This window comes from Rhea americana, unplaced genomic scaffold, assembly GCF_003343005.1.
Source record: "Rhea americana isolate MKP2758 unplaced genomic scaffold, rheAme1 scaffold_101, whole genome shotgun sequence".
Taxonomy (NCBI): domain Eukaryota; kingdom Metazoa; phylum Chordata; class Aves; order Rheiformes; family Rheidae; genus Rhea; species Rhea americana.
This window is the reverse complement of record NW_028185051.1, coordinates 3019881-3042855: the sequence shown is the minus strand read 5'-3', so window position 1 is coordinate 3042855 and position 22975 is coordinate 3019881. Positions and strand designations below refer to the sequence as shown.

Below are 22975 nucleotides of genomic sequence, written 5' to 3'. Positions count from 1 at the left end.
CCACTGACTCCTTTAGGAGAACGTGACTTCTACAAAAAGGTCCAGTTGAAAAATCCAGGTGATTTTTAAGATATTTCAGCCAAAGCTCTCCACATTTAATCCTTTTTGTACTAAAGAGTCAGAAGATGTATAGTCCCCTTTGAATAAATACAGGAAGTTGGAAGAATACAGAAACTATGACCTAGGTTCCTGCTGCTCTTGAGGTGACTCTGTAACTATAAGGAAGCAGCCTCTGATCTGGCACCATGAGCTAGGGCAATGTGAGGCCACAGCCTCGCAGGGATCTTGTAGCACCCTTCTGGAGAATGCACCATATGCCACTGGGTACACCCACTTAATGGGGTATGGAGCCAGCTGCACACACGTTCAAAAAGAGAGAGAGAAAAAAAACCCCAACATATACCATGCCAAACATAGGTACTTACAGTCTTTTATTATCTGTAGTCTCATTACAGAGAAGACATTAAGCATAGCACATGGTAATATCGTGTTAATTTGGAGCTGTTACTACAAATGAATGTTTTTTTTTTTCCCTACACATCTATAGAAATTCCCAGTTGTGTACTAAGTTTAATATATTTTTTCTTTTTTTGTGGTGAAGCTGATTTTCAGCAGCGAAAATGAGCACTCAAAACCTTGCTTCTACATCTCCTCTATCAGAGAGTTACCCTGGATTGCTGGAGTTTTCAAAGACACACAGCTGAGACTGCAAGAGTTAAGAGTGTCCCTTCATTACATGGAGTGGGAAGGCAGAAGCAGGAGGCAGTTTCCCTCAGCCTGGACACTTCTATGGATATTCCTTATCAGCTCCTGACCTGCCCAGCTCAGAGAAGGGCTGCGGCTTCTTGTTTGCACACAACATCCCGAGAAGCARACTCACGAGGACCGATTTCTACGCTTCGAGAAAAGAAAGGCCTGGGCCCTGCACTGCCGCAGGTTTCGAGAAAACAGAGGGAACAAACACCTAAAACAGAGGAACCGGCGCCTTTGGGGGCATCGTGGGCAGGCGGCGGGGGGCTCCTGTGGCAGCTGTGCTTGAGGAGGAGGAGGGAGGGAGGCAGGTCGGCCCGGTCCAGCCCGGCTGCCGCCCGTCCCCGTGGCCTCGCGGCGGCGCCCGGGGCAAGGCAGGTGCGCCGCCCCGCCGGCAGCGCCCTCCTCCGCGGCCCCGGCGGGAGGAAGGGGCCGGCCGACGCGCCCCTCCCCGGGACACCTGCCCCTTCCCGCCGGCTCCCCCGGCGCGGCCACGGCGCGGCGCGGCGCGGCTCCGCTCCAGGTACGCGCGAGGCTGCGCGGCCCGGGAGAGGCCCCGCGCCGGGCCAGGGCGGCAGGGAGGAGAGGAGGGAGGCGGGGAGGGCGGGCGCCAAAATCCGGCAGGTGAGTAACCTCGGCGCTGGCTGGCAGCCSCGTTTCTGGCCGGCCAGCTTCCTGCGTCAGGCGCACACAGTGCGTTTTCCCTCGGTTTTGCCGCTTGCCTAGCGGTAAGTGGAGCTTGGCGCGGCTGTAGGGCGGGCGAGGCGGGGGCTGCGGGAGCCCGGGGAAGGTGCCTGGGTGGGAGCTGAGCAGTGGGAGCGGAGCGCTGCGCCCTTGGTGTGAGGGTAGCGCTGTCCTCTGGCCCGTGGGGCGAAGGGGAACCGGAGGCAGCCAGGTTAGACGGCTTATTCAAGGTCACGTCGCGAGTCATGGAAAATGAACTAGCCCGGGATCCGGCTCAAGAGCCTCTTGGTTGTGTATTAATGTCACCGCCGTTATGCAGGTTCTTGCAAAGGCGCCGATTTCGGAGTGCGGGTGTCAGTCTTGCCACGTACTCTACAGACGCGTTGCTTTACTGACAGGCACCGTATGAAAACTCCCGGGACAAAACTTTGTTGAAATCAGTTSCCCCCGGAGGCTTTACTGATGGTCATAGCCGGCCTGGATCTAAAATTTCACCTCAGGTTTGGGGGAAGGGAGAGTGCCAGTGAGTCTGAGAGACGAGAGACCATTTTTCCGCGATGCCTTTGTCCTGAGTATCCCGGTTTGTTTGCCCTGAGTAAAGTTTCATTAGTGCCCGTAGCGCTTTAGAAAGCACCGGAGGAAGCAGCGTCACCTCTGAAAGCTGATTTGCATCAGTGGGGGAGCCAGGAGGTGCGGGAAGAGATGGGTGTTGTGCGTGGCTGCGTGGCAAAGATCAGGGAAACAGGGAAACGACTGCGGCTGGGGCTGTTACCTAGGTATGTCAACACAAATGTAATATAAAATGACGTCTGGACCAGGATAAAAGTCGATCTCAAAGTTGGACTTGACTTTTTTCATTTTTGCTTTATTTTTAAACTTTTAAAAGTTTGTGTGTGTATACACACCCACACATATATATACACACATATATAACGTATAAGTGTGTGTATATATATAAAAAGTGTGTGTGTGTGTGTATATATACACACACACACACACACACTTTTTATATATATACACTTTACATATAAGTCAGTCTAGGGCAAGTGTATTACGGGAATAGAAATAAGTGGAAACGATATTCTAGGATATTAAGAGCAAGTCAGAAAGGATGATGATTAAAATGCTTGCATTGGAGACGCCGGTCCTGGAAGTGTGTGAGGGCTCTTGCTCCTGTATGTACGGTCCATGCTGGTCAAGGCTCAGTCCATGCTAACAGCCGCCCCGTGGAGATGGCTGTGCTGCCAAACCAGTTGTTCTGAATCGGTTTTGATGAGTGGGTGTGGAGCCCATCTCTGCCAGCGTGGACCCCCGCATGGAGGGAATCCATGACTCCTGCTTGCTTTTCTTTCTTATCTGCTGTCGACCCCTTAGGAGTGGCTTACAGCTCCTCAGGATCTCACAGGCAGAAAATAGCTGACCTAGACAARTATCTGGTCTGCTTTTCTGCATTCCTAGTCTTGATTTCTTTATCTACTGAGTGCATACTTACTAATAAGTGATAACCATGTCTACAGGTTCATTCATTTGCAACTTGAATATAGTATCCTTGAGAGCATTTTGGTTTTGTTTCCCCCCCACCCGAGCCTACCAAAGACTCAGTGCTGTAGGGAGACTTGAATTTTAGTACCCAAAGCATGAGGCCATTTGCTGCTGCTGCAGGAGGATAAGGGCATAGGCAGAACTGGGGATATAATACAGGGAAAGAAAACATCCCAGTGCTGGGCTGGCTGTTGCTGCATCCTCTAGCAAAGAAGTGATCTGTGCATGATGTGGTGGATGTTCTGGGCAGTAGCTGTCCCTGCAGTTGTTGCCTGACAAATATATCCTTTTCCTTGACCATACCATGTAATTTTTTTGAAATAAAATCATGTGATGTACTTGTGAGATGCAGTGTTTCATGATGTCATTTTTCAGGCAAGGCAAATACGCAATTGCTCATAGTATCAGTACAGTGTCCTTTAACTTTTATAATGAGACTGCTACTCCCAGAGCTTTTTAACCCCCCCCCCCCCGTGGAAGTAGTATTAGCATAATCTTTAATCTTGGTTTGCTGGCCTTGGGCATACTGCTGTATTGTGGACTTTATTTGAATTGCTGGTAGTGCTTATCAAGAGGCACTGCTTTTTAACACCTGTTGATAAGTAGTTCTACAGTTTAATGATATCTTAGGAACTAATCTAGAAGAGCTCCCAAACAATTTCTTGTGAAATCTGGAATGCTGAGGCTGTATTGCACGAGCCTGACTTTCATATACATATTTGTGTGGTCTCTTAAGAGTTCTCCAGAAGACGCTTAATGCTGCTACATGGGCACACTTAGGGCTTATGCCTGTTGAGAAGGTTAGCTGAAAAAAACAGGGTACCAGAAGAAAGTAATTTCGATTACTTTAGTAAGACTTTTAGTTGCTCATAGATTTGTTTTTTGTCCTTTCCCTAAGGTGAGTGTTAGCCCATGGTGTAAACAGTATTCTCGTATTTTTAACCATCAATAAAAATTGTACCACTTCCTGAAGTATCATCAAGGAAATTTTGTTAATTAAATTAGATAAACATTCTCATTTAGTTCCTTTTGTCTTTCACACATAATAGGATTCTTTTTTCTTTAACTTTTCTAAACTTAATTTGTAAGTTGTGGGTTTTTTGGTTCTAGGAACAAGACAGGAATTGCCAGTGTGTGGAAACATCATGGAAGTGAATTTGGAATCACCTCTTTGTTCATAATTTGTCTCTCTTTATTTATTTATTTTTTACTCTTGCCCACTTTCTTGCATGGTTAAATTCCTGTAGCAGTTGTGTTTAGGGTTACACTGCTGAGGCTTCTAGAAGGACACAGAATGGGTGGGAATAGTAAATAAAAGCATGTTTCCTTTATAGCATCAATAAAAGCCATAATTTTGTGTTGCTCTTGTCTGAGGTCAAACTTTGCACTGGAGTTGTCCCTTTACTCTCTTAATGAGTTTTCCCAGTCTCCTAATACCTTTATCTGGAAAATGGGAATTGATTATTTTTTGGATATGACTTTGTCTGAGGCAAGTGTTAGCCACTGCTCATGTAGATTGTTTGGAGGCTTTTGTTCTTCCTTTTAGAAGCTGAACCTGTCTTGATGCATTCGGCTTTTAACTGTTCTTTCCTCTCATTTCTTTCTTTTTTGCACGTGATTGCTTTGATGTAGGCATCACTACAAAGACCTAGTCTGTTTTTTTTTTTTTTTTTTTTTTTTCAGTTGTTGATAGCTGTCATGCAGCTTAGGTAGCAACTAATAAGGTCTTTATTTCAGGAAATGACACAAAATATGTATTGAAGTAATACAGGAGTACAAGAAATATGCTGTTGTCAATCTATCTCTGGCTTCCTTAGCCATGGCGAAATAGCAATGTTACATTTTTCTGTCCTGTGGACTTATATGTCTAGGCATGGAAGCAACATACAGATACCTTTTTTTATATAGAAATCTTTGGAAACTGATATAGCTAGGAGTACTTGCGTAGAACTCTTACACCTGCAAAGCATGGCACTGTGGTTAATTAACAGTTACAGCATGCTGTGTGATAAGGAATATCATTATTATTTATTGGATGCAGAAACTAAGGCAGAAACTGAAGCCAGGCAGTGGTGGTTAACAAAGCTGTGGTTAAACCTTTAGGGTTTCTTTACCTTTTGTTATTTCCTTTGTGTTTTGGGGATGTTAGCTGGTAGCTGGTGAAGGACATGCATTATAAATGACCTGAGGGAGACACAGGCAGAGGCTTCCCTTCGCCTAGCAGCTGGCAAGGCAAGAAGGGGTTAGGAGGATGTGGTGGCAGGGAGGACCACTTACAGTTGAGCAGCACAGCTCAGCGCGCAGTGGAGATAATCTCTTCCAAGCTGGGAGGGGAACCAGCCTTTGGAGGCCTAATATGTTAAGTTTGTATGAAATGAAGTAGTATGTTACTGGAAGAAGTAACAACCTATCAAATTGCAACTTTTGCTTAAGCATAAAGAAATAATGAAGTTGAGACTGTTAGGAAAGGCTTTCAATGACATTTTTTCAAATCAGTTCTACTCTTAAAAGAGTTGTTGGGTTAAATTCCTATGGGATGAACCTAAACCTCTTCACACTTCTTTTCTCCCATTCTAACAACTTTTCTTAGAAAACCTTTTTTTTTTTTTTTTTTTTTTTTTTAAAGCCTTGAAGAAATACAACAGAACTTTAATTACAACGCTCCCAAAGCATATGTGAGAAGAAACTAAGATATTTCAAGTTAGCTGCCTGCTGTGGGACAGTGTATTTCACTGTATTCATCCCTATACTGTGAGTAATGGCAGTATCTTTTATACCCTGCTATTATTGTCTTTAGAAACAGTAGCATTATTTCTTTACTTTCAGAGTTCTGAAACAAAAGCAGACTCAACTTTGGGGAATTCCCTATCACTGGAAGTTCAAACACTTGCTCTGTTCCGTACTGGAGTGGTGAAATTCAGGGGCTGACCACTTCTGAATGACAGGTCTTTTCCTTTCCTGGGTGTGTTTTTTTCGAAAGCTAAGAGGTGAGCAGGCAAGAGGTGAGGATTTAGCAAACTGCTCTGCAAGCCTCAGGCTCCCAGGGATCTGCTGCTTGCAGGGGTGAGCTCCATCTCTGTTTCCTAGCTGAGGGCTTGCTGATCACTTTGACTGCCCCAGGTAGCTTTAAAGGACGCTTCTTCAGATGTGCCCCCTTACGTGCCAAATGCTTGGCAGACACCTGGGAGAATGACTAGTGATAGGAAGGAAGGATAATTTTGTGTTTCCATTAGCCTTTTCTATACCAGGGTGGGTTTATGATACTTTTATGTGGGGATTTATTTAAATCTATCTGAAGTACGAGGTGAAGCTAGAGGCTGAAATATTGGGCTGAAATAAAAGAGCCTGGTCACTTCTAACTCTACAGCTGGTGAGACAGAGCGTGTTTCACAGTTCAGCTTGTTTCTCTATGACCTGGTTTCCTCATTTGTAAATTTGTTGCACTACCCTTGATTTATTTGTAAAACATCTTGAGGTGTCTCAGTGCTGCATGTTATAAAAACCAAATTATGTCATTATTGGATGCTATCCATTGATTTTGCATAACTTTTAAAAGAGTGCAATCTAATGGAGATTCTTGTTTTTTTTAGTTTAATCTTCTTATAATAGCCTTGGAATATTTCCTTAGAAATATGTATATACCTATGTCTTTCCCATGTTTTATGGCCTGATAAAGAAAAATCTTTTATTAGTCAACAGTTGGATTGGAAATATATTAACAAGAATTACATTGGTGGTGATTGCATTGGTGGTGGTGGAAGTCGATTAGCAACAATTAATCAGTTAACAGTTAATCAGTTAACAGTTTYTCAGTTAATTGAAAAAAAATGGGACAAAGAAGACTGTTATCTGCTGACTTGAAACGCATTTCAAACTAATATTGTAGAAGAGGTTTTGGTATTTGTTGGTTATAGTGTACCTGTTAGCTTACCTACCTAGTAGGCTTTAGTCTGTTACCACTAAGCTTTTGTATCACTTTTTTTTTTTTTTAATTTTCAGAAAACAAGAAACGAAAATATCTTCCTTCAAAGTATTACCTGGCCTCTAAGTAATGCAGAACTGCATTTCCCAGCACTACTATGAAGAGCTGAGAAAGAATGGATGCGACATAAACCAGAAGTTCTGAAGACTTAGTCACCGATCTTCATGCACTTGCTGTAAGCAGGAGTAAAGCTTATTTTCCCCAATCTGCTGCACAAATAAGAGTTCAACAGTGTGTTAGTAAATTTTTTTGCTAGCTTTATTGGGCAAATACCAGAATCGACCTTCCTGGATTGTGACGAACTATGGGCATGCTCTGCGTGCTAAGTTGCTGTTGAAATCTGTTTTAAAGACATTTGCAGTTTAATTTGGGGTGAGAGAACACCTAAGTACAGGTTCTAAAATACAATATTGTTGTATTTTAGTTGAATTATGCTGTGTCCTAATTCCAACTCTTCTTTATAACAGTGGCTTTCAACAGGACTGTGCCCGCACACAGGGTACTGCTCTGGAGGCTGCAGAACAGTATTTCTCAGTGGATGATGGAGACACTTCCTATGCTTTTTTAATGTAGGGTAATATTATGAGGTCCCCGCATATTAGATTAATTATTTATTAAAATGATTGCTTGGGGAAGTGCTATAATGCTTCCTGGTATTACAGGAAGTTAAGCCTGTAGTACCAAACAGTTTGGATTTGTGGTATCTGTTCTAATCTGAGCTTTATTTATTCTTTTTCCTCTTCTGACATGTAAACAAACTGCCACTATTTTAAATGTGGCATACAACTATTTTACTCTATTTTAAAAACTTTGTGTTGGTATGCCTCTTTCCCTGTTTTTGGTGTGATGGCTAAAATACAACCAARAAGAGAACTTTTCACAATGGAGAAGAGTGAAAATAACGTGACCTGTGGGACTAGTTGCTGTAGCACTATTAAATGCTGAATTTGTATTTCCTGGTGCTTTGTTCGTGTTCTCGTTTCCGTGTCATAAACTTCAGAATGACATATGAGTAAGCGCTGAGAGAGACAGGAGGAGTTGAACTTGGTACTGATACTTTGTGGGTTATTGCCAACATATTCTTTGTTTAACTCTCATGCTGTTGGTAAGTGAGCACTAACTTAATCTTTTCAGTTTGTGTGGTGTTATTGTTAATGAGTGGTTGCCACTGTGTAATAGTCAAGGTTGCATTGAGAGGCTATTAAGATCCAATTTCATGCTATATCCTAAATTATGCCCTCTGTAATTTTTCCCCAGATTTGGCTTTTTTCCAAAGGAAAACTGACAACAAAGCTGCACAGAGCTGATCACTTTCTGTTTGTTTATAGGTTGACACTTTATTTCCGAACACTTGAATTAGCATCGCTGACGAAAGATGACCTCTACTGCAGTAAGTAAACAAAACATTCATTTTTTTTWWAAAAAAATGGGCCTATTAAGTGAGGTACTGGTTAATACCTCTTTTTAAATGTGGATAAATGTATTTCTTCAGTTTTCTTTTCTGCAAAAGAGGAAAGATAACACTGCAAGAGAGGTGGAAGAGGCTTGAAATAACTCCTGTTTCAAATGCTCAGATACTACTGTAAGGGATTTATATTTTTAGAACTTGTATTTGAAGGATAGATTGGAATGGCTTCTAACTAGTTCTTAAAAGTCCTCCAAGGTATATATTCTACAACCTCTTTTGGGCCAATGTGTTTCAGAAATGGTTTAGCTATAGCTCATCCTGCCCACAGGACAAACTGAGTCAGTAAGCGTTTTTCCTGGACAGGGACCACTGGATACCCCAATACTGTCATCTGTCAGCATTTATTTCAATGGCAGTACTGCCTTAAACTGTCCTTGCTGYTCATTTCCACCCTGTCAGATGCACTGGTGAAATGGTTTCTGTAGCCACCTGGTGGCCTGGGTTCAAGAATCCTTTTTAGGCTGAGTTGCTTTGAATCAGGAAACTGATCTCTTAGTATTCCTTCCAGCAGCACTGTATGTTATTTTTGTTATTTAAAGGGTGAGATATTAGGCTAACGAACTGTAAATCTCTTCATGTAAACGAGAGCCACTAATATGTATATGTATGGTGAATTTCTGCATTAGCAAAATTATACTGAGTTCTGTATGTAAATGACATCTTAAACTCATTTTGTTCTAATTTCAATCTTGCCTTTTTTTTTTTTTTTTTTTTTTTTTTTTTTTTTTTTTTTCTTCTTCAAATGTTAACATTTAGGGGCTACCACCATACTATGAAAATCATGGCTTTCAGCCAGAAAATGTCTTCTCTGCCAGGCAGCCAGTAGGTGCTAACGCGTATCCACAGTACCTCTCTACAAATGTTCTGCCAGTGCCAAACTATGTCCCAAGAGTTGCTACCTATCAGTCGAGTAGGCCAGCAGCACCCCCATCCAGGAGTTCCTGTTCATCAAGTAAGATTGTCAGAATTTCTTCCAATTTTAGGTTTACTGCCTTCTAGTGTGAGTTTTCAAATAAAAGGAATCTTCCTTTCAAATTCCTGTATGGGAGGAATCCACGAGTGCTGCCACCTCCCTATGGATGAAGAAGTAGTAGCTGGGATGCTAGCGTAACAGGATAGAAACCTGTGTGATTTGGAGGAGGGGTGGTGGAATGGTGAAGAGTCTGACTGCCAGAAACAATCTGTTTTTAATTTCAAGGAAATATAGTGCTAGTGGTCATGCTAGAAATCACCTTATTTAGGAACCTAACTTGTGTGTTTTGTCTTTGCTTTCATTTCAGGTATAAAGAAAATCATAATCATTATCTTATCCATTTTACTAGTCATATGTTGTGTAATTGCTGCTTTCTTCATTTGGTATTTTGGTAAGATTTTTATTTTTTGTTCTAATAGAATATTTATTAAACAAAACAAAGATGTCTTTAGGTTTGAAAATCAGAAATACACATTTTTGTCTTCCATTTGGTGCTGAATTAAGGACAGAAAAGTCTTGGTTGCCTATCCCTTAAGAGATAAACTTGTGTTGCTACCTAATGGCTCAGTTATTTGTAGTAAACAGTGCTGCTGCTACTGCTTTCCTTCCCTCTGTCAAGCAAATATGTTTTTGACATCAAGTAATATCATTAGCTTTTTGACTCTTCTGGAGCAGCTCATTCAGCTGAGTTTGCTAGAAACTTCAATCTCTCCGGCAAAAGCTGCTGCAGAACAACTACATAAATTTGGTGCAGTACTTTTAATAAAGAATAGTTTGACCTCTTGCAAGGGTCTTTGTATAGAGGGAAAGCTGGTGCATGACCTTGCTTGGATAACGTATTCTACCGTGAATTTCATTAGGGAAATTACTGCTGTTTATTGTCTGTGGAATTAAACTTCACTTCACTTGACTTCAAGTGAAAGGAGATGATTGAAATAAATTTGGATACCTTACCTGACTGTTTGTACTCTTATGGTTATATTTTCTTTCTGGGAGTTGAAGAAGTAGTTTGTGTACTTTTTTTTCCTCTAAGACTGTGCTTTTCGGAAAATTTCTTTTTTTTTTCTGTTGTATTAGAGGAAAGGGAACAGTAAGAGAGAAGAGGGTTCATTTAAAACTATTAGAATGACACTTCTTGCTTTTGTACTCTTAGGTTTTGTTTGTTTTTTTTTTTTAACAGTTTGATTTACACTGAATAGGCTCATTTTGTTTTGAATTGCACTGAAAGCAACAGGTTGTAACTGGAGTTAATGGCTTTCCTCCTGTTTATAAGCCCTATCAATGTAAAGTTGACTCCTTTCAGCCAGCTTGATGGTGCTTGCTTAATTCAAGGGAGGCAAYGGACAAAATCCAATTAGCTGCATCAATGACTTAATCTGGCAAGCAATGTAAAGGACAGAGCAATAAATCTGTTGTGTCAAGCTAGGTGTCCTCTCATCTCTGAATTTGTTTGATTAAGAGCTGCTAATATTTTTGCTCCATCAAACCAGCATAGTCCTTAAKGTGGTAGTAGTTACTTGGTGATAGTCACTTGAGGCTAAGCTGATGCTCAGTCTAAGGACAGGGTGTTGCTCTTCTCTTGCAGTAGAGAATCGCTGCCATGGCTCCTTAATAGAGTGCGGCTCTTCAGGAGCATGTATGCAGCCCTCCCAGTGGTGTGACGGGGTGATCCACTGTCCTAATGGCGAAGATGAAGAGCGGTGTGGTGAGTGTCTGCGGGTTGCAGGGGAGGACTTCAGCTAATTGCAAGAAGTTTTGAGCAATTTCCGTGTCCAAAGCTTCCCTAAGTTAAAATGGGCTCAGTTTAGGTTAAGCTGTATCCCTGTAGGGTGTGCTTCAGTCCTGTGCCTTGGTTTTCAGTCTGTCTCTGATCACATTGCACCACTGAAACGAAATTCATTTCTCTTTCCTTGATCTCCCAACCACTTCATAACTCCTCTGTGTAAGAAAGCAGCCTGATTTGGTTAGTGTTTTCAGCTGAAAAGATGACAAAGGAAGCTTTGTCATAGAACTTAAGAGCATAAGGTGTAAATGTCATTAATTTGTCCTTTCCAAAGMTATGACATTTCTAATACTTATGTTGTGCCAGTGTCGCTCTCAAACTCTTGTTCTGTCGTATTCTCTGTTTTGGGGCTCTTCTTCTGCACATGCAGTGTTAGCATTTTAGGACATAAGCTCTAAAGCTGTTCCTCTCCGTTTAGTTGAATAATGTGTTTCTGTAGAAGCTTGTGCTGTCTTTTCTTTTGCTTGAACTATTTTATATTAAATTCTTCCACAAATGAATACATAATGTGGTTTGGAAGGCAGAGCTAACTGCATCATGTTACATTCTTGCTCTAGAAGAGCTTATCTAAACATATCATAGAATATGGTATGTTAAGGTGCAATGTACTAATATATATAAATATATTCTAATATATTTTATTTATGTATAAAACATGGTATATTAAGAAATACACGTATGTGTACAGAAAAGATTTTTTTTTAAATGAGGTATTGCAACCTTCTGATATGAATATGAAAGAATCTTCAGGGTTTAAAAGCTGAGATGAAAAGATGAGCACAATAGTGTACATTTGCATTTTAAACTGGTAATTCTTTTAAATTGCCTTACACAAAGGAATTAAATTATTGTGATATTTCTATCTACTGGATATTTACCCAAAACTTGGATAGAGGGCAGCATTAAATTATTAACACCAGTTCATTCAGGCATACAAATAAATATTATGGCTAAAAAATATCATGGGTAACAATAAGTAGAGAAAGGCTAGTAATGTAGTATTTGTGTTGTTCTTGGGTCTTTTTCCTTTTCTGGTAGTTAGACTTTTTGGACCAAATTTTATCTTGGAAGTTTATTCACCTGTCAGCAAGTCCTGGTATCCTGTTTGTCAAGACGGCTGGAATGATGATTATGGAAAGATAGCATGTAAAGACATGGGCTACAGTGTGTAAGTATAGCTTGCTCAGACTTTACAAAAACAGAGAAAGGTTAAAATTTCCCTACTGTGGTTCCCTAAGAATGTGTACCTGAAACAATAAGCAGTTGCTAATCTAGCTCTCATGAACACAGATGGGTCTGATCTTAAGGTGGTAGCTGTTGTAACAAAACTGCATTTTGATTCTGCAACATGTAAYGGCGTCTGGCATGCATGCAGCATTTAGGGTGTGGAATCACTTATGTTTTGTACATTCACTCACTAAGGTCTTTAAGAACTTCAGTGTAGTTCCAGTTCTTTATAACTACTTAAGAACGTCCAGTCTGACTTTTAATCTGTCACTGTCAGAGTTGGATGGAAAGCCTTGACCTTCTGACGACACAAGTAACAAATATGAAAGATCGCCATAAACGTTTGCATCCAGTATGCCAGCCAGATTGGCTCCACATAACTTTATAACTCATTTTTTTTCTGTAGTTGAGATACTTTATGCTGCTACTCTTTAAGGTTGGCAGATGTCATGGGGTGATTTTTTTTTGTCTAGGCAGAACTTGTGTGTGCCCACGCAGTGTAGGGACACTTGATAGTAAGACCTCTGAACCGGCAATGACCAGAGTAGTTCCAAATCAGTAAGACAGCCTAGCAGCAACTACACAGAGCTGCTACTCCTCAGCTAAAAAGCATTGCAGAACAGCAACACTTATTAGCACTGTCTAATTAGCAATGGAACAGTCCTGTGAAAATGTTACTAGTGCTGCTTTTTGGATCAGAACTTTGCTGTGCTGTATAAATGTGTCAGCAGAAGCATCTCTTCATCATGCTCCATTTCATGGGACAGGAGATTCCTACCATGCATGCATATTAGAGGAAAATATTATTTTTATCTGGTTATTTGATGTGAAACTGAACTTGATAAATCAATGTTTAAAGAATCTGAGCCTCTGGCACTCTACTGTGTTTAATGTGTTGTGTGTTTAATGCCCCCCCCCCAAAAAAAGAGTATTTTTGTACTCATGTCAGAAGCTCTAACTTGGTTCAATTTATTATTATATGTTTTAAATCTGAAACAGTTGGGTTTCTTAATGGACTCTTTCTGTTTTGCAGAGATACATATTATTATAGTCAAGGAATAGCAACTGAAGTCGGCTTTAACAGCTTTATGAAGCTGAATACAAGTGCTGGGAATATAGACTTTTACAAAAAGCTCTATATGAGGTATCTTTGCTTAATACAAACTCCTTTCTTTTATCATYGATCTTCTCAGTAGTTGTAAGAGATGTAGCTTCTGCCAGTGGCATAAAGCAAACGCATCTTTCAATGGGAATTGTTAGAGGAGAGTTTGTTTTTAATCTGATTGCAGCAACTGCTCTCCCCACTATTTAAAACCACAGCTCTCATTTTTCCATTTTCCACTCTCCTCTCTTTTTTCTTTTTTTTTAAGGAAAAGTCTTATTCTCTTTTGTTTATGCTATCTAGAAAGAAAGTTACCATGTTGAGAAAACTATCATAAGGCTATTCTACTATCAGCATGAATTTCTGCACGATAGCCATAGCGAATAGCTGTAATACATTCATAGCGTTTGGTACTGCTTGTCTTTTTTTCGTCACATGAACATGTGGCTTGGAAAATGGATCTTTCACTGTAGAAGGTTTTGTGTTATTTTTGACATAAACAACTCTGAAGTGTTTAGTTTCCGAACCTGTTGATTRCTGTTCCTATAAAGTTTCCTTGGCTCCCTGTTTAAGTTCTGCTACAGCTACTTCATAAACTAGTTCGACTTTTTCTTATACTGTCCTTCATTTTGCTTTCTCAGTGAGCTTACAAGTCTCTTGTACTGCCTGCCTGTACTAAGGCCTGCACTCCTCCACATAACATTTTCGGTGAATGGATGAAACGGTGGTGGCCAGATGGGTGCCAGTAGTGTAGCTGGAGAAGGTGAAGACAGGAGGGACCCTCAGCTGGAAGATGGGCGTGAAGGCAGGGAGCGTAGCTGGGGAGGACAGTAGGCAGCTGCAGAGTGGCTTTTGCCCACCATTGGCTCTGCTGTGTGCCTAAAAGCCTCTTTGCCTTTTGGTTTCTATTGCAGTGACTTCTGTGTCTCAGGAAACATGGTTTCTCTGCGCTGCATAAGTAAGTATCTTTGTTCCTCATGCTTGCCGTCTTTTGATAGATAGATGATTTAGCTGTGGTTCCCAAGTTTCAAACAGATATGAGAACCAGGGTGGAGGAGGAGATGAGGATGATGTTGGGTCTCTGGYTTTGCTTTTGTTGCCACCAATTCTTGAAATAATTTACCCATGATGAAACACTCTAGCCGTTGCTATGCAATTGCAGTGGGAGGTCTGTAATGTCTGCCGTGTGAGACACGTGGTTGTTAGGTGGGCACTGCTTTCCAAACTGTGATGGCTGTGAAGAGCTGGCTCCTAAGTATTTTCTATTGCATAGCACGAAGATGTGTGTGTGTGTGGCTCATCAAAGATACTCAAATGCAGCAGCATTCAAAGGTGTAGCAAACCACTGTTTTATTGTCATGTTGAACTGATGAATTGAGGCATTTACCAAATATGTTGACTGATGTTTGTAATGTGAAGAGGGCCTAAGCTAAATGAGTCCTGGGACCTCAGTGTGCAGCTCAGTGCTGTGAATCTGTGTGGCGGAGGCTGGACTTGTGATGCATCAAGCAGCCGCTGTGTGGTGTGCTCGACGCACCGCTATCTGCTCCATGATAATGAAGCCTGAGCCGAAGAAACTGTCCTCCAGACTAAGCTGCTCCTTAACTAATGTCCTCATATGTAACCCCTTAGACTGCGGCCTGTCCAATAAAAACGTGAATATTATGAGCAGAATTGTGGGCGGAAACGTTGCATCGCTGGGCCAGTGGCCGTGGCAGGTCAGCCTCCATGTGCAGGACGCCCACGTCTGCGGCGGCTCCATCATCACCCCCGAGTGGATAGTGACGGCCGCTCACTGCGTGGAAGGGTGAGTGGCAAACCACGGGGCAGCCGGCCTGCAGCGCCCAGCGATTAACGTGCTTGTCCGCCTTCGTCTAAAGAGTGGCTTTTGGCCTGAAGCGACAAAAATCTCTAGGTTAAACATGTACTGAAGTCTTCTGGCTTTCCACTTTAAAACCGAATTGAGTGACATTTATTTCCTCTCTTGAATGCAGGTATTAGCTACCATGTTTTGGCTGTGGAGCTGTGTGACTTTAAAGTGTTGAGGGAAAACTTGTTTTGGAAGAGACTAGCTGCGGATTGACTGTTTGCTTCCTGTAGAAAGAAAAGCTAATTTTACTTGTTAAAGGTGGAAATTAAATTGAATAGTGCTGTTGGGCACAGACACCAGCCCAACTTAAGACATAAATTCAAGGTACCAAATTTACTCCAGAAAGTGCAATGTTATTGTGAAGAAGAAGTTGAATTACTCTTTGGAGGGGGGAAAAAAAAAGAAAGAAAGAAAAACCCAAAACTCTAATATCACACAACTATAAATGTGATCAGTTTAAAAATAAGATGTATGTACTGTTAAGTTCCTTATATCTTTTGGCTATAGGGTAATAAAGCTCATGTGAGTATTAAAGATAGAATATACCTACACAAGGAACACTTCACATGGGCATCAGCGGCACAAAAAGCTGCTGCTTTGTCTGTTTTAACCTATGGAAACAGAAGCTTAAAGGGCACTCAAAAGTCTGGTACCTTGTGTTCTATGGCARAATATGTTTAAAAGCTGGCCACTTGTATTGGAGGGAAAATCCACTAAAATTAAGAAAAAAACATTTCRGTGGTTGTTTAGCTGGATCACAGTTAAAGACTAAGCCAAGGAAAAATAAYTTTGTCCTTAACCTTGAGAAAGGAATGTGTTTATTTTTATGCAAAGATCTTATCCCTCTTCTGTTTTCTAGTTTGCACTCTGTAACATGTGAAAGTTTTAGGAATGGCAACCAAGCTGTAGCTGGTACAAAACTGGTTTTCAGAGTTAACTGCTTGTGGGACCTACAAAAGAGCTGCTGCCTTGGCAACTCTGCTGGAGAGAGGGTTAACGCTCGTGGGCAGTTTTCTACAGCGCGTTTGTGAAGTGTGCTAAGAGACCCCTTAGCTTACATCTAGCAAGTGTGCTTAATGTAGAAGAATCCTAGCGCTTTCTAGAGACAAATTTCTTCAAAGATTGTGGATTTCTTAATTCTAGCTTCTGCTTCCATGCTTCAGATAGTACAAGTAATACCACTGACATGTGAGACTTCAGGAATAACTGCTTGATGTCTTGAACTCGATAAAGAGACTGTCGTGCTGCGGTCTCAGATGTAATTTGCAGAGCGAGTGGCTAAAGGGGTAGGCAGTAATACTTAACCCGTTTCCAAGAATTTTTATGTCTTTATGTTTAGAAATTGGAATCAAGCTTTCCCAAAGCTAGATGTCTTGCACTTTGGCTTTCAAAAAAGTGATTCTGATTTTTTTAAGTGAAATTATCTCCCTTTTATGCTATTTGCCTATTTGCACATTTTTGATGCGTATGGAACACAAGTGTCTGAACATTGACTTTCCCTGCTTCTTTTCTGAATGTGTTAACACATTCAGATGAACATCAGTAAAAAAGATAATGCTGTTAAAGTGGGCAGGTGAGGAGAGACTGACCAAAAGTAAAGAAGTCAAAAGTTACTGTTTACCTTTATCTTCAGAAAAAGTTGTCAAATATGCATTCTTGGTCATAGTAAAGATAATTTTTGAAGTTGTAAGCTGGGATTCCTTACAGGAGATGCAAACCTTCTAACCTTTTGCTTTTTCTCTAGGCGATACGCCGACCCATATGGCTGGAGAGTTTATGCTGGGATCCTGAATCAGAAAGAGATGATCTTTAGAGCTGGACATGGAGTGCAACAAATAATTTCCCATCCAGATTATGATACAGATTCTAAAGACAACGATGTTGCCCTTATGAAGTTAGAGGCACCGCTGACTTTTACTGGTATGTATTCTGCTCTTTCTAACTGCAAAAAAATGATGGTAATGAGCATATCTTTTAAAAAAAGCTAATCGTTCTAGGCACTTGCGCATGGGAAGGACATGCAATGTGGGCAGAGACACCTTAATGTATCCTCTGCAGTGAGGGCTGAACACTGAATTTTCAAAATAGGGTTTATTTATGTCCAGTACTTACCAAGGGTTTTTATATAGAAGTTCATTGCAAGGACTGGGTTAGCTTTTAAATCATTTACTCTTCTCCATGTAAGTAACCTACTTCTGCTGCAGAATACTATAAGGTGCCTAAGTATCATTGCATCTTATACGCTCAGTCTCAGGATGTAATGGTGGGGCAACTGACTAAGCTTTAAGCCAAGTTATATCAAAATGCAGTAGAAAAAAATGGAAATGTTCCAAGTTCCTGCTCAGACTCCTCATGTTAATAGGTTGCTTCCCCCCCCCCCCSCTTTTCTTTTCCCCCTTTAAACTTATAAAAATTTAAAGGGCCTTTTCTTAACAGTAGGTGTCAGCTTTTTGTAAGCAAGCAGTAAAAACTAGAAGATAAAGTATTATTTAAAGTTAAAGGGCTTTATACAGGTGCTATCTATAAGGGTGCTTTATGTTTCAGTGCATCAAGTTAAAGCTGTTAGAAATCACTCGAAAAAGCTTTACTGTTAAGGGTAGGGAGGTTGTCTGTTTACCATACACGTTTTTGTGCCTTGTTTTCCATGTATTCAACACTTCTTTTATATGGGCTGCATCCAATCCTGCTTCTGCTATGATTATTTTCAGCAGGATTTTGCAAAGAGAATGCAGAAGGCTGTCGTGAAGGGCCTGTTGTTTATCAGTTATTGCTAAAGTAGTTGAAAGATGGTCGTCTTTCTTCTTCCTTCTTTACTGTCAAAAGAGCTGGCATTAATTATCTTGGGCTAGAATGATTAACTGTGCCTGTTCCTCACTTTGAGGTCAAGGCTGGGCAGCATCTGGGAAAGGGCAGTTGCTAAGCTTGTCACTGCTGCCTTCGTTGCACAGTAATTGGTTAAGTGCAAGGAGTTAAAGTGGAAAGAAAATCTGTAGTGCATACGTATTTATGTACAAAGTGAGCGCTGGTCATGCTTAAATGTTTCAGGTGTATTTATTTTGCATTATGTCTGGACATCTGGCATTACAGACTGTTGCTGCATTTGCTTTGTAGACAATGTAAGGCCAGTTTGTCTGCCTAACCCGGGAATGGAGTTGAATCCCGATCAGCAGTGCTGGATATCTGGGTGGGGAGCAGAGTACCAAGGAGGTAAGCTTGGCTCCGGGATATTTTGTGTTGTACAAACCAGTCCACCTCAGTTGGCCAAAAACTGCTAAAAGCAGWCAGTTTGATCCAGACCTATCAGTATGCTTGGTATTATTTGGGGCTGCAATGAGCAGGTTCCGTGTTCTCTTGCTTTACAGTACGCTAACAGTGATGCGCAGTATTTTACTGACCGCTCGGAAGGGAGTTTTGATGTCGTGGTGGTCTCTGTGCTGTGGGCCTAAGTGTCTGTTTCTGTACTTCTAATAAGTTTTTTTCATCTTAGGATTTGTGAAAGCACCATCACCCAATGCTTGTTCTAATTTTCTCCTTGTGTCTCTATTTTTGTGCGTGTTTCAATTTCAGGTAAAACATCAGAAAACTTGAATTACGTTATGGTACCTTTAATAGAACGATCTAGATGCAATTCCATCTATATCTATAATGGCATGATTTTGCCTACAATGATCTGTGCTGGATTTCTAGGAGGAGGAATTGATTCCTGTCAGGTAATTATTTTTTTTATTAACAGCTAATAATGATGTGATTGATTATTTTAAGTGTTCTTATTAATAGGACCTTTTTTTTTAATCATTTACTAATTATAAATTACTACTATAATTACTAATTATAAAATACTAAAAAAGTGACTAACTTTTCAGTTAGGCTTGTAGTGGTGCATCCTTTGGAAAAGGAGAGCTTTTGTTGGAATCTGAATAGCTGTTAGTGCTCGGTTCTTGCTAAAAAAGTGAAGTCCCTTGTTAATGTTTCAAGGATATTTGTTGTTATCTTGTGTTTGGCAATGAATAAATAATATTCATTCTTTTCATAACTTTGAAACTTTATGAAAAGTTATGAAACTTTTCATAATTGTGGCGATACTCTAGTATTACACTTGTGAACAGGGAAGCCTATCTCATTTAGCGCTTTGGGCAAACAATTTTATTGTTTACATGTTATCATTGYGTATCATCATTTAATATTGTAATTGCTGTAGCAAGTTGTTTTAGTTACTGTCTGGAAATGATATTTCTTTATTTTAAACCTAACTGGTGTTCCTGAAGTGAAATGAATGATAACTAATAATATGCTTATGTTTTGTGCAGGGTGACAGCGGAGGTCCGTTAGTAACTAATAAAAACTCTTTGTGGTGGTTGGTTGGAGATACCAGCTGGGGAACTGGCTGTGCTACTCCCAATAGACCAGGAGTTTATGGGAATATGACTGTGTTTACAGACTGGATTTATAAAAATATGCAGGTAAAATATTTGGGGGTTTTCATATTTTGAAATGTCCCAAATCCTGAAACTTGAACTTAAATATTTATAAGCTGAGACTTGTCTGACAATAAAGCTATTTCCTTGAGTATCCGAATAATTGATAAGATAGTCTTGTACCAGAACTTCGTTGTTTGAACAAGCCTCTGTTTTTTTGTTTTTCAAACAGGCAAACAGATGACAACCCTCTCTGTCCTTCTTACTGATCAATGTTTCTGAGAACAAGCTTAAATGAAGCCATGGGTGCCTGGGATATTTATTCACCTTACAAATGATTTTTCTCTTCTGAATTTTATTTTTTAAAAATTAACATGAAGGATCGCATGCTCGGTTCTGTGCTGGCTACAGTGACTGATTTAATCAATGAAGAATTATCACAATAAGCACCTTAGTGTGGTGCCYGGCAGAAAGTTGCTCTGTGCAGAGAGAGCAGAGAGACAACTGCTTTATTTAGGTAACTTTCACTTGATAATCAGGTACACGTTCATGATGACAATCTTGATCACAATTTAACTTAAGATTTTTGTAGCAAGATATTAAGACAGTTGGTTTAGTAGTGTTTTAAATTAAGTGATGTGAACATAGAATCTCTGAGCTGCTGGTTGGCAATTTAAGGGGAAAAAATAATTTTTTTTGGTATATATGAAGGGAAGCTTTCACGCACTGCAGTAGAGACACGGAAGAAATACTGTGTATTTAGCTTGTTAACAACCCTCAGGATCTTGACAGCTGTCGTCCAAGTTGGACTGTTCAAACTGAGCTCTGTCTGACCACCTCAGTAATTAAAAGTGCTGTTCTGCCGTAAGCCACTGTGAATCCCCTGAAGGCAAGACCTGCCGGCGCTTCGAGGAGCTGCAGCAGGGCGCAGTGAATTAAGGGTCCTGCTGGCGAGGTCCGTGACTGCACACGTCGGAGCATGACTTCTGAAGGGCAAAGTTTTTTTCGGTGAGGCTGTGTTGCAAGCTATAGACCTCCGGTTGCAGCTGTGCATACAGAAACTGGAGGTTATGTGCAAAGACCACAGATTTGTGTCTGCCTTACCGGATGACTACCTCATTTATTAAATTTGGCTTTTAATTCCTTAAAGCTCTCCTTTATGCATCTGCATGTGTGTTTTTAGTAGAATGTATTAAATATCAGAGCGCCATCTCAGCTAGGATTTTTAAAAATAATTTATAATCATAGTGCGGAGGATCAAAAAGCCATAACAAGTCACTTTTGATAAGAAGGACGCATCTTTTGAGTGAAATGACTCTGCTAGTCTTGTTTTCTCTGTTGGTACTGAAATGCAATTGTCTTGTGAGCAAACACTGCACCAAATAAATTTGTTTTTTTTTGTTTTTTTTTGTTTTTTTTACGAATAGTTTTCCTTAATGGTGGTTTGTATTTGTTTACATGGATATTTTTGGGAGCAGTTGCTGAATTCAGTGTCTAAAGCACTATGAAAATCTGATTTAAAGAAAAAACAAGTGGATGATCCAAGAGATTTTTTTTGAATTCCATTATTTCAGGTCCTTGAACAAACCCGGGAAGAAACATTGCATATCCAGAAGCACAGAGCTTCCTCAGTGGCTGAGTCTGACGAAATTACTCTGACTGAACTTGAACCAAATAAGGGAGTTAGCCTAAAGGCAATGGGTTGAGGCAGTTGCACCCTGTTTTGTTATTATATTTTGTTAATGCACCCATATTTGTTACTCCTACCTGAAGCAATGAGTACCTGCCTCTTTTCTCTAGGTGTGAGAGGGTGTTTTCAATAGCACATGAGCATGAAGAGCACCTTGGGGACTACCATGAAGTAGTCAACAAATTTAAGGAATGTTCAACACAGAAATAAAAGATGTTTGAGTGTTACGGTTTCGGGCTTTTAGAAGGCTTCAGACCCATGATGCYGTTAAGTCAGTTGTAGCAAAATGCTATAGTGAAATGTGGAAGACTGACCCCGGTGTTAAACAGGGTTGAGAAGACTCTGTGCTCCACTTCAGGTGAACACTGTACCACAGGCTGGTAGTCACCCCGCTGCTGCTGTAGTTTCACATCAGAGGACCAAACACTTTCTGTCATCTCTATTCTCTAAAGAGAATACTTTTCTTGGAAAGATTACTTTTCATTGACACACAAGTGCAAAATTTTTAGCTGAATGCAGGTCTTTCTGCTATGCAAAGCACAGCTTTGTCCGTTTAAAATAAATCTGCCATATGAAAGATATCATAAATACGATGTTATGCAGTATTACTATGTTTTGCACTGGCTTCCATGAAAGGAAAGACGGCCTTTGGAAAGATTCACTTAGGCATGGGGAGGGAAAGGAGACAGGTAGCAAGCCATATGCTGAGATACTCTTCTAATCTTTAATATCTTGGGTGGATTAATCTGTTCTGGCCATCCAAAGTCAGCCATCTAGTGAATTCCCCATCAGCCTCAAAATTGTGGGCAATGCTCTGGGCATTCAGAAGAAAAGCCCCTTAGGGTTTCTCTACAAATCAGAGAACAGAGGAAGGAGAAACAGACCCGGGACATCCAGTCAGTGCACTTATCTGACGTAATTAAGGTAAACTTTCTTTTCCCGATAGGCTGGAGCAATGTCATGCCTGCTGTGTTGGGATGGGATCTCTACCTGTTGGGATGGGACTTACAGTGGCAACACTTTGCATGATCGTCTCACGGACAAGAATAGAAAAGCCGGCAGCCACGATGAGGCAAGAGAGTAAAGAGAAGCGGGGAATCAACAGCCCCTAAAGCAGAGCAGCAAGCTGGAGCTAGGAAAGTAAGTTAGAGTTTGATTTCTAAAGTTTGGAGATTATACATCTGAAAGTCTCCCACCTGCATTAAAAAAAAAAAAAAAAATCTGAGCTCTAGCTTTTTAATAATCATTTTAATGATATACAGTAAGTTCATAAAATGAATGCTTAAAAATATGATAACATGTTTAATTTCATATATTGGCAAATTTGTTTGTGTATAACTTACTGTGGAAAATAAAGCAGAAGGAACAATTTTGAGAATTCTAAAAATAACTATTAAAGGTTTCTGCTGCCATTAAAATTTTAGCAGACTTTACAGTAGAGTTCTTTCCACACTAGAAAAAAAACAAAACAAAACAAACTCAAAAAAAA

At 40.5% G+C, this 22975-nt stretch overlaps 1 protein-coding gene across 1 annotated transcript; it reads left to right on the top strand.

Annotated features, from left to right (window-relative positions):
• The first annotated feature begins 8294 nt into the window (after positions 1-8294).
• Positions 8295-20805, top strand: TMPRSS2 (transmembrane serine protease 2). The gene is made up of 13 exons (XM_085304559.1): positions 8295-8348; positions 9183-9378; positions 9707-9790; positions 10985-11104; positions 12221-12350; positions 13443-13553; positions 14426-14469; positions 15144-15318; positions 17126-17301; positions 18493-18588; positions 18949-19091; positions 19689-19841; positions 20029-20805. Exons 1-13 carry the CDS (start codon positions 8334-8336, stop codon positions 20038-20040), a joined length of 1455 nt encoding a protein of 484 aa, XP_085160685.1. The 5' UTR covers positions 8295-8333; the 3' UTR covers positions 20041-20805.
• The last annotated feature ends 2170 nt before the right edge of the window (positions 20806-22975 follow it).

Coding starts and splice junctions, on each gene's coding strand:
- TMPRSS2 (XM_085304559.1), top strand. Junction 9,379..9,706: donor CAGGAGTTCCTGTTCATCAA/GTAAGATTGTCA, acceptor CTTTCATTTCAG/GTATAAAGAAAATCATAATC. Junction 15,319..17,125: donor GCCGCTCACTGCGTGGAAGG/GTGAGTGGCAAA, acceptor CTTTTTCTCTAG/GCGATACGCCGACCCATATG.